General features: G+C 34.0%; 1 protein-coding gene across 2 annotated transcripts in view; it reads left to right on the top strand.

The window, feature by feature from the left end:
- Positions 1–12,491, top strand: part of khdrbs3 (KH domain containing, RNA binding, signal transduction associated 3) — a 105,697-nt gene that overhangs the window by 44,743 nt on the left and 48,463 nt on the right. For both annotated transcript variants that reach the window (XM_066715849.1, XM_066715848.1), the window contains exon 2: positions 9,301–9,419. In XM_066715849.1, coding sequence (XP_066571946.1) covers positions 9,301–9,419 — 119 coding nt within the window. The remainder of the gene's footprint in view (positions 1–9,300; positions 9,420–12,491) is intronic.

Below are 12,491 nucleotides of genomic sequence, written 5' to 3'. Positions count from 1 at the left end.
TGAAATAAGCATTCAGGGACTCTATAGGAAGATTCATATGGCCAATCAGAAAAAGTGAATGCATTATTTTAAATTATGTGTAGTAGGCAGTCTACTGCTGGTGCTTTTGACAGCATCCAACCATTTATTTAGTTGTTCTAGATTAATAAAAAGGATCTTCAAGCTCTGTTTTAATTTTAGATAATGAGAGCTGAAATACCCCAGCAGATTGTATAAGATAATTGCAATGAGACGCATTGAAGTAGTTACACGAAATGGGATTCTGAAGTTGGGTTCATTAACATCATACACCAATGATTATGTTCTGTATTTATTTTATGCAAGGAAGTGATTCTCACAAGATGGATTGACATGGCTGTTTTCCAAGCAGGCTTTGAGGCAAATTCTATATATTTTGCATGCCATTCACCGTTATAGATATAATTATATAGCAACAGACGCACAACCAATCTGCAGAGAATAAGAGTTACATTCAGAATAATAGGCCTTAACCTGAGGACCTTTAGATGGGAAAGCAAAGTGCCTTCAAGAACAAGGAGGCTATCCTGTTAAAGCCATTATAAGCCACTGATGGGAATCATGGGATTAGTGAAGTGAGCCATTATTCAACCTCGCTTGCGTATTTTGAAGGGAAAGGATTTGCATACCTTGGAATTAGAAGTAATATCTTAAAATGCAATGCTTCCTTTCCAGTTAAAGCTCTGATCAGCCATATCCGCTGTGTTGATAGCTGTACTGAGCCATTTAATTTCTTCCTTTACAATTACCGCATGGCCTCCTGAACATTTCTCGTTACTGATCTATGTCCATGATGTTCAAAAGCTTTGCAAACTTTAAGTGCTGGCTTCTATTTCAGTTTATATCTTGTGTGAAATATCCTGGAAAATAAAACTTTGAAGCCCCATAAAAATAAGAATAAAATAAGAACCTGTATCTTTTTACCTTTCAATGTATATATATATATATATATATATATATATATATATATATATATATATATATATATATATCACATTTGTAAGGTTACCAATAGGTTACACACCCTTGAGGCAAACAGTAATAGGCTGCAATACATCTTGGTAGGCATCAATAGTATTTGTTCTGTGCTCCAGCTCATAGACTGCATACAGGTGAAGATGTAACATTCCTAGAAGCATCATTTGATTCTGTTGGATACAGAAAACAAATGCACAGCGGCAGTTCCTGCTCACAGACCAGATTATGTAATTTATGTATGTTTGTATGTATGTATGTATGCATGTAGTATTTATTGCAAATGTGCAGCAAACCTCAATTGTCTGTACCTTCACGTGTGTCCAGTGTGTATGTAATTCCCACCCATATCCCATTGTTATTCCGAATATGCAGTTAAGTGGTTTAAAAAATCAATGAAGCTTATTATCCTGAAAAGCATGATTGCTGTCATGTTCTAGTGAAAGACAAAACTTAAGGAATCCTCTGTATTGCTCTAGGCTGTAACACAAGTCTTTCCTTCCGTGTTGGCAACCCACTTCGCTATAATTTAAGACACATTCTTACAAGATGTGTTTCTATAAGCTCCTTTGACAAGAAAAGCACTGTGATGCAAGGAAGTTAACAGCAACTTTACCTCTCATTTGGAAGGTTCACACCATCAGCGACAAGGCTAGGCATCACTTAATTAGCGGGAAATACGAAATCTGATAGAATTGAAGTTTATATTTGGAAGAGTGTCATCAGACACTTCTAAAAAGGCAGACAAAATCAACTTTACTAGTGTGTTGTGCATCCAGGAAGTAATCCACAACAATACAAAGTTTGGTGCTAAATATACATTATTGTTTTTACCGGGAAAAATACATTTCTCAAGCATATGCAATGCCTGCTATCTATAAATATCCTCCCATATTTTAGTATATGGCATTCTTGATCAATTTAAACTGTAATAAATAAATACATGTAACAAACAAACCATCAAAGCTAATAGCATGACTGAACACAATAGCTTTTCATTTTATGATTAAAATAATTTCCTTGTATTATATTGGTTATTATTATATGAAAAAAGCACTATCTGATTTAACAAATGCACTCTTGAATGGCAAGCAGAGCATTCATCAGTGATGCCTTTTATTAAATCAGCCATTCTTCAAATAAGTGTTATGTGCCTTGCATTCATGCTAGGGATGGCTCTTAAGCCTTAAAAGTTTTCAATTATGAATAAAAATACATGCACATTAAGCTTGAATGAAATTTATAACCAGTTATTATTAGAATGGGGTGGGGTTATTATTTTTATTCCTATAAGAAATAGTAAAAGCTATTACCTAGTTAGGCAGTCTAGTTCATCATTACATTTTATTTGAGGTGTTGAATATATTAAGCTTGTTTTTAAATTCCTTTTGCATTTTCCTTTGAAGCACTATATTGTTAAAAATAATTGTGCATATTTTTTTTTCATTTTCTTTTTAATTAAAAAGAAGCAAGCAACCAGCTAAATTATGTTAACTCAATTGAGCGCACCACCGCATGATCTTCACTTTAAGTAGCACAGGAAAATAAATTCCTGGTCTTTCTGAGATGGAAGTTTATTGGCACCAAAATCCAAAAGCTCCCATTTTACAGTTCTTGTGAAAGTTTCTCCTAAACCTATTCCAAGGCAAACTCATGTTCACCTTTAAGCATATCATCATAATCAGAACATATCTATGTATGTGTAGGGACAAAGTGCTGGTGCCACTTTGGTTTGCCTTCTCTGGGGGTTTGACTTGACCATTCAGTGTAAATGATGCTACAGAAATGACAAAATGACTTAGTATTTTCTTTAAGATAAGTGCTCTCCTGTTTTCTTAGGTTTGTTGTTTCTAAGCAGCAGTAGTCTTTTCCTTTTACCATGTAATCTGGATCTACTGTGGATAACTAATTAATTATTTTAGTTTCTTTCCTTTTGATTTCTTGAGCTAAACACTGAATTCATTCCCCAATGTCCCAAGCTAGAGCCAGTTTTATTTTCTCATGGATTCACAAAACAACTTTATATTATTCATGAAAGTACAAGTATGAACAGGTGTATCTGATGATTGACTGTTCTCAGTGGATTGTGTGAATTGTAGTCTCACACTTATCTGTAGAGGACACAGAGCATGCAAAATTATGTTATGTCTGCCCTACTGTGTTTCTGACTCTGTGACTATATATATTGTCACTATATATAGCTTTAGGTGGGTTCAGACAACAGAGACAGGGGCCACACAGTGTATGGCCCCTGAAAGCTGTAAGGATGTTGTTTTAGGATGTGTCTAGCATCACATGTAGAGATGTTTTCTGCTATTTTCCTGACAACTTTCATCAAGTTCTTACAGTATTTGCTCTTTGGTTGACTTTTGTTTTAGTACCACATCCTAACTGGTAGTGAAAAAAAAAGCACATGGAGGTTGACCTTAGGAGCAAGGTCCTCAATCCTGTTCCACTAGGGCCACAGTCCAACATGTTGAATGGATATTGTCATATCATTACCTTTTCATTATCATTGGCTCACTGAAGTGAATAATTAGTTGACTTACATAATTAGGAACTCAGGCAGTATTCAAGCCAGAAAACCCATTGACTATGAAGGACTAGAGTTTAAGACCCCTGCCTAGATTAAACATAACACTGCATGTTCACAATACTCCATACCTTTCTTTTTTTTTTAATGTGAACTGTCGCTGAACAGTTGGATTGCACATTAAAAACTGAACGTTTGTACAATATATATGTCTGTAGTTTTCTTGGGGAATAATAGTTCATACAAATAGTCAAAGGGTCATTCAAAAAATATAAATGGGTAAATCTAGCAACATAGAGACCAGTACATTTTGATAATTTAGATTATTTTGCTATATATTTAAGATAATTGCAAGGGATAATATTAAAGGTGAAGCTTCCTAGCTGTGTTCATAACATACAAAAGTCTATTAATACATTGTCCTTTGTGAACTCACATCCACTGCTATGAGTATAAGATGAACAGAAAGCATCCAACAGAGAGCAACAGTATTAATGTTATTTTGTTAGTACTCTCTTAATCTGTGTAGGGCGAGAATCATGTACAAGTCAATGGCAACAATCCAAGATAACGTATGATTTACTGGTAGTTACCTTATATAACATTTTTATCATATTTATCTTAGAGTGTGTTACCAAAAACCTGTATTCATATTTTCTGTAATCAATTTGAAATTTAGGTTTTATGTTTCTTGAGTCTTGCTGCACTTCAGATATATAATTATATATTTTATAGTTAAACTTGAATTCCAACTTCTGGTGACTGTTGCAACTGGTACATCAAACAGACACCATACATGTCGGGATACTTATTTATCACAAAGCAGGCTTACATGAATAACTGCATATTTTGCCCTAGAAGGGATATTTTTAACCAAAATCCTATACTTAACAGCTTTAAAAAAATAACGATGTGAAATTACTCGAGTAAATGAGCCATTTAAAAAAAAGAAAAATCAACTCTTGAGCACATGCTTGATCTAGAAGTCATGCTTAATCCCTCAAATCTCTACAGCTTATAAATTTTAAATGGCAAGCCCTAAATTACAAGGCTTTTCTTAAGTGATTCCATTTTCGATGGAAATGTAGACAGCAGGACGACCCCCTGCTGTGCTCTGTCGTTACTTACGCACATGTATTTTTCAGCTGTCAATACAAATTTAATGTGTTTTTGCCAGAGAAAGAAAACAGATCACTGTATAAAAACACGGAAAAGATTTCTCTTCTGCTGGAACCCACAAGGTCAGCCTCGAAACAACCAGTTGAAAGAGAATTTCTATGTGACTCGGTTCACCTTTGCAGGTAGCAGAGGAGACTTTTCATTATTCGCTTTTAGTTCGAAACTTGCAACCAAAAATGGTGCTGTGGCTCCTCACATAGCACACAGTGAATGCATAAAGTATCAGAGGAAAGGAAGAGTTTTATCAGCATTAGGAATTCTGTTTTTGTGCTTGAGATGCAGTCTAGGACAACATAAAAAACAAATAGAAAAGTGTTCTGATCTACATTTGTTTTTTTACTTGAAATGTAATAATCTTTGCAATTAAAGCTGACATGGGCAGATGAAGGGACTGATGTGTCTGGGTTTTAGTGTTTATTTATTAAGTAGAGATTTTGAAGGCATGGTTGGTTTATTTTCATTGAATTTGTTTTTAACATACGATTTTGATCGTAACTGATGTTAAATTTGATAAACCTGCCTAATGGAAGTTTTCTTTTTACACAATTGATGGCGTTCAATGTGTTGACAAACCAGTAGGCTGTGTTCTGGGAAAGTAATTTTGGGTGTGATTGATATATACAACAATCAATAGTTATCTATGCTTTTGGTAAAGCTTCTACATATTTGCTTTGATAAAATGCATAATAAATAGATAATCATTTCATGTCCCTTAAATCTAACATATAGTTGATTGGTTTAACATTTCTTCCTTCATAAACCCTGCCTCGGCTCTGTCACTTACAATTGATAGCTGATGTAAAATATTTGTAATTTAATATTTTGTCTGCTTTGTTTTATCTGGATAGGTTGTCTTTACATGAAAATACTTCCCACAACTTCCCTACAACTACCAAGACTGTAAAATAATTAGATTGTTGTCAGTTGTTGTCAATCTACAGTGCACCTTCCTGAACAATTACAAGACATTTCATATGTTAATTATGAGTCCCATAACCTTGTTATAATTAATTATGCCTTCAATTAAAGATGTAAACTTTATGCACTCAAGTCAGTGTGCTGTAGATCATTCCTTTGCATACACTAAGGAGTTTAAAACTATTGAATACCTTGAAATTAATGTGCATTAATTATTCTTCTGTGATTAACTTGATTTATTCTGTGTAAACGAATACTGATTCTAATTATATTGTTTTAACTTCTTAATCTATTTTTTACCCACTGTGTTAAAAAAATAAAAATTAACATATGTTAATAGTATACCAGTTTTTGTTTCCTCAGTTGTACATTTAAATACATTATTAAAAAGATGATGTTATTTATTAAGTAGGCTTAGCATAAAATAAATATGTATATATTAACACTACAGTGCAAAGGAATGCTATAATTGTTATCACTGATAAAATGGTATAACACTAGATAGTACCTACTGGATCCAAATTATGTTTGAGGAAGCAACAGAGCACCATTTAAAGAGGTCAATAAGTTTGTGCATTTTAAGTAGGCACAAACCTGGTTCAATCAAATGGTATGTCATCTTGTCTAAACCCCCCTGCCAAATTGCCTTTCACTTATTGTGAATAATAATAACATTGATGAGTTTCCTTTGCCATTGCACTCTTGGTTTATAGACTAAGGGATTTAGCATATGCAGAATTTCAAGTTGCTTTCCAAAAATGATTGATACATGGAAGCCAAACTAAGCCCAATAATATTCTGGAATAAGATCCATTTAAAACCCAGTGTCCAATATTCAAAGATAAATAAACTGAGTAATTCCAACCCTGTTCAGCTGGATTCCAACTTTAATTCACATGCTGTGGTCGTTTTTTTTTTATTAATTATTCTTTGTTATTTTCTTTCCTTCAAGACATACAAATCAATACTTGATGTGAAAGTACATCTCACTTTCAGAAAAGGACAAGACAATGTAAATTTCACCAACAAACATTCTTTGTTTTTAAGGCTGCCCTTATTGCTCAAATGTTTGCCCAGCAGAAACAAAAAGGATGATGTGATCTTGAAAACCACTGAAACTGCTAATCTGCTTTTGAATCCAAGCAATTTTTCTCGAAGACATGCAGTTCTCCATTCTTACTCATATTTGAAATTTAAAAATAGTCCACATAAGTGAGATCACATTTTGAGGCATATGCAGTAACTGAGCAACATGACATTGAACTGCTTGCTCTCCAGTCTAGATATATACGTGTTCGGGAACTCTATGTCCCTCTTTATGTCCTTTTAGCTTACTTTATGGTTATTTCTTTTTTCACATCCATTACAGTTAAGGACCAAACAGTCTGCTTTCAAAAAGCTATTTAATAAGCTAACCAAAGTTGGACACTTTTGCAGTATTGTACATGTTTGTTAGTGATTGTTCAACCATGTAAGTCACCTTGAATAAATGTATCTGCTAAATAACTTGATAATAATTTTAAAATTGTTTGAATCTGAAGCTTTTAAAATACTTACAAAAACTAAGGTCCCCTAAGGTTTTTTTTTTTGCATCTCAAGGGATAGATACTGTATAGCCATGTAATTCAGTGACAATGCCAGGGAAAGATTGTGTTGTGTAGTTTGTATCAAAGCCTCATTAATATTTTTTAAGGCTGCTCAACCTCATGTTATTCTCCTTGATTCCACTGTGACAGTTTAGGGTAGCAGCATATTACATTTTCAGGAGAATCTACAGGAGGCACTCTGGTGGTGAAAAGAAGTAACAATTAATTAGCTGCAGTACAATTATGATATTCTTATTCAGGTAATTATCTGTTAGATGGACAATCTGATGCAGTGTAGGAAATACAGCAAATCAAAGTGAGCCCATAATAGGTAATAGAAAGAAAATATGATGGGGCACTTGGTTTTATTAATTCTCACCAATGACTTTAGTAAACCATTGTAATTCAATGCAGAACATGCAAGCGTTTGTACCACTGTGTGAACCCCCAATTGTATCTTTGCAGAAATTGTGGACCAGAGAGTGAATTGCAAATTTGATTGAATCATCAAGCAATTTTGGAGGACCATTGCTACCTTAGCTGGCTTTGGTTTTGCCTTGTTATGATTTTATTTATTTTACTGAAAAAAACACCTTACAATGAAGTATTGATAACTCAGGAATAAAAATACACCCTGTAAATGGCAGCATGTAATTGAAAACCACATGATAATTTTTAAATTGTCCCCTAAAACTACACTATTTCACTTTTCCCTTAACACTAGATAATTTTTTTTTTTTTTTTTTTTTTTAGCAATGCATACATTTTAATCTTGGCTTTTATAAGAATGCAAGGAATTTGTTTCCCATGGGATGGTTTTAGGCTTTACGGATATACCAGCTTAAACATACATCTGTTCTACTTATTAAATGCAGATTGTAAGACGTACACTTTATGAGTATTTAACAAACCACTATGCCTGAGTACTACTACCTATGGATGTGCTATCCAGCCTACGGAAATTATAGCATACTATATGAACATGCCTGGTCTCTACACTGGTCTCGATGCAATACGTAGTCTAAGCAATGATTGTAAATGAGCTGCTGCTGGTAACTGCAGTCATCTTACAGAATGAGCTGAAGATCTCAACAGCAGCCCTTGTTCTCATTACTCATCTCTTCCATGGTGTAAGTGTTCCCTTACAACAGGAAAGGGATTTGCATAACACTATCAATTACAAGTGTCTGTCATGACAAAATGTGTATCTAAGGTTTTGAAACCCAGTAAAATAAGTCTATTGAATACACCCCCAACCCCCATACACACTGATGCAACAGAACATTCTACATTGAAGGCTACATTGAAGTTTATATGTACCTTTAAGTTAATACGTATGTAAACTGTGTAATATTTTTCATAGAAAAAGAAAAGAAGGATTTCTAAATTGAATTATTTAACTCTTAATGGGATTTCACCAGGTGAGGTGTTGTGCATAATCATGACAATGCCATCTTAATTTCAATTAATCATTTTAACATTTATATACACAAATAATTACAAAGCAAAATAAATATTGATACATTTATAAAAGAAAGTGTGGGAAATCCAGACTTCAAGAAGATTCTGTGCCACAAATATTGGATTCAACATACATAAAAATAAACACCAAAGATGATCAGAGACTTCAGTCAACAGCATGTTTATTTATTTTTCATTTTTGTATCAGTCTGATGGAATAAGTTTAGTAATACCTACAGTAGATAAGCATTTTATGACAGAAGCCTTGAAACATTGCTTACTTGATTAGTTGAAAAACATGAATCAACCTCTTAGTTCTGAAATATTTGTAATTCCTTTTACATGAATGACTGATTAATTCTATAAAATGTTTATGAAGATGTTAATGTTACGCTTTGGCATTGAACACATCAGTTGCATTATTTAACTGATCTATTTTTTTGTTTGTTTATTTATGTATTTATTTGTAACAGTCCTATGTAATCCACACTTTTTTAATCTAATGTGGTTATCCTTTTGTACATAATTTGTGTTACCTTTAATAACTATGAAATAAAGACAAGAATTTGACTTTTCAAATTGTCATTATACTGCAGTGTTTGATCAACTGTGTTTCTCTTTCACTTCCAGAGATTGACAAAATACAGAAAGATGAAGGCAAAGAAGAAGAAAAGTTCATTGATGTTGTGATCAACAAGAACATGAAACTGGGACAGAAAGTGTTAATACCTGTTAAACAGTTCCCCAAAGTAAGTAAATTAAACAACAGTTCTCATCAGTACTTAATAGCATGTCAAACAAAGCACCGTTTGGTGTAAAAACTTCTCTAAGGAAGTTTCAGAGAGTTATGTCTCTGGCATTTGAATTAGTTATAACTATTAATCAGTTCACTTAGTTGTTAGATTCTGATCAAAGAAAATAAATGAGGGGTTTCATTTTCTAATTTCTCTCACCTAACTTTTTTTAGGTGTGATGTAAGATCTATCCACTGTTAGTCCTTTGCACAATTAATTGATATCCTTCACTTACATTCAGTTATTACTTATTACTAAAATGGAGGATGCAGGTATATCAGAGACTGTATTGCAAGTAATGTAAACATAAAGGAAGCACTTGTATCCAATAAAGAATTGAAATGTTTGGTTAAAAATGAAAGCAGTTAGATCATTAAGATGTGACTTCTTTGAATGATATAGTCATACAACTTTCTTCTAACTTTGGCTTGAATGGTATACTGATGATTTCCCAGTTGCCTTTAGAATGACAAACTCATATTAGCATATTTGTAATATCAAAATATAATTGAAAGCACATGCAAGATTGAGGGATAAAGATCTTTGAAAGTATCAATCTATAAGCATCATTGAAAAAATAAATGGACAGGCAACACGATCGTTCATAATACATGTCCTTTCATTTATTTTTCTTAGCTATATATTCTCAGAAATGTTTTTGCAAGATTAAATTACATTTAAAAAATAATAAAACACAATAAGAACTGAGCTGGTTGAGATGCCTGCTCAAAGCATTCATGAAATCTTAATTTTAAAGAATCGTCTGCAATGTTGTTACTCGAAACACAGCAGCAGTAGAACATCCCAGCCATGTCACGGACAAATATTTAAGACCTTGTGCTAATTCTAGCCAGTTACCATTTTTATGTGTAGTGATTTTCATTTCTGCAAATTGTACCCAATTTCATGCTGTCCTGGTCACTATTATAGTATGTGATTCATCACAGACTCCCAAGAGTTTGTAGGTGAAGGTGATGACAAAGACATTAGATTATGTCCCGTTCAAAGCAAAAATGAGTTATTTCTCGAAATGAAGCAGACTATACACTCTATACTTCCATAGGAACCTGCACCTCTGTTTTATGATGGAGTCTGCCGCTGCTGTCACAGGGTCCACATTCAAAGTCAGAATGACTGATTTTGGGCATCATTCTTTTAGTTTATACTGGCAGATTATTATACTGCCGTTGACATCTGACATGCACCATTATCACCACCATATTTGCAGTTGATGGAATATTTTTTTTTTCAGTTCCACATGCATATGGTAGCAGACACATCTCAAACTTTACAGTTCCACATCGACAGTGAAATCTACAGGCACTTTCAGTGTTGTTTGTCACTTCTAATAAAGGGTAATGCTTTACACTATGCATCTGAATTGAATGATTAATCACACATGATCTAATTATGTGATTCGTTATGAATCAATGATGAACACACACTATACCTTTCCACAGTTTGTATGTGTGTTTATCTTGTTCAAAATATTAAAAATGTAGTTCTTCCCTGAAGTAATAGTAGGATAGCATGAGAATTTTAAATCATTCATTTATTGAATTGCAGAATTATAAATTGTTAAAATATAAAGGCATGTATGATTTGCTACCCCTCATGAACATATTGCTTTGTAATTTCAGTTTATATAGACCACACTTACAATAATGAATTAGTAGTACAATAATAGTGTTTTTAACTGCTGTTTGTGTTACTTCTTTAAGGCACAACCATGGTTTAATGATAAAAAATATGTGTACCATAGAACTGCATTAAACAAGTCAAGCTGTGTCTGAAAGTACACATATTAATAATATTGATTTGTGTGCAAGCTTTAATATTGTCCCAGGTATGCAAGCACACTGTCAGGCTTAGTCGCAAGGTTCTCACTTCAGCAGGCATTTGACACAGCCTTGACAAACGTTTACCACAGAAACATGCTGGGTAAAACACAAGTTCCAATGTGGAGATGAAAAATAGTGTTTGACTTCAGAGAACATTGCTGCCATGTGATTTGAATGTTTAGGACAAGCTGTGTTGTAGTGCTGCTGAGAGAAAGCTTTCAAGCTGCTGCCAGTAAATAGGCTGCGCACTCCAGACGTGGCTGAGATGTCCCAGTGGGAGGAGCTGGGAGGGCGAGCACAATGCAAAGTTGTACAGCTGGTGACACTGTGCACTCTTCACCTCCAGCTTGATAAACGGCAATTATTACGGCCTAACTGAGTCTGAGACCAAGCAGAAAATCTGAGCGAGATTCAGCATTATTTTGTGATCTTTGTTTCGCCTTCGCACAGGATTGTACGGCAAGCGTGTCTGTACACACACACACACACACACATGCAGATACACCGTTAGGGAATACAGACAAATCCTGATTTTACATGGCGACTGTCTCAGTGGGATTGCTTGAGTTAAAATGTTCAAATAAACAAAATGACAAAGAGGTTACAAGTATTGTATGACTACACTGCTTTGATATGTCATACAGATCGATGTCCCTTGAATACGCTATGAATATCGATGCATACATTTAGGACAATATTGTCTATTATCTAGGTATGTAGTAGTAGGTATGTTTATGAATGGACCTCTGTAGGACATAAGAGAAAAGCACATACAATAATACCAGAACTAAAAGGTATATCATACATGGACTGGATAAATGAATAGAAGCTCTTTGGGGAAAACGTGTTGAAAATCACACTTTTTTAATGGATTATGCAGGTAGCATGGGAGGTCGCAGTCACTGGAGATAACAGTCTAGTCAGAATACAATCAAACGATTTTCAACTAGTAAGGAGTGACATAACATGAAAGTGCAAAATAAATTGGTTCTTTAAGATTTGATATGATATTTTTGGGGGATTGTGTGGGGCAGGCTTTTGTTAAATCTCCACAGAAAACTGAGATCTTAAGCTTTGACCTACTTAGGACTTTTATTTTTTGCTCCAGGTGACCCAGCAGTGCTCATTTTAAAGAAACAATAGGTCACCACTGCCTGTGGAGAAATCTGTATTTTTCTGGTATTGT

This window comes from Amia ocellicauda, chromosome 10 (assembly GCF_036373705.1).
Source record: "Amia ocellicauda isolate fAmiCal2 chromosome 10, fAmiCal2.hap1, whole genome shotgun sequence".
In the NCBI taxonomy this organism is placed as follows: Eukaryota; Metazoa; Chordata; class Actinopteri; order Amiiformes; family Amiidae; genus Amia; species Amia ocellicauda.
The sequence above is the reverse complement of the archived record's forward strand: the minus strand, read 5'-3'. Positions and strand labels throughout refer to the sequence as shown.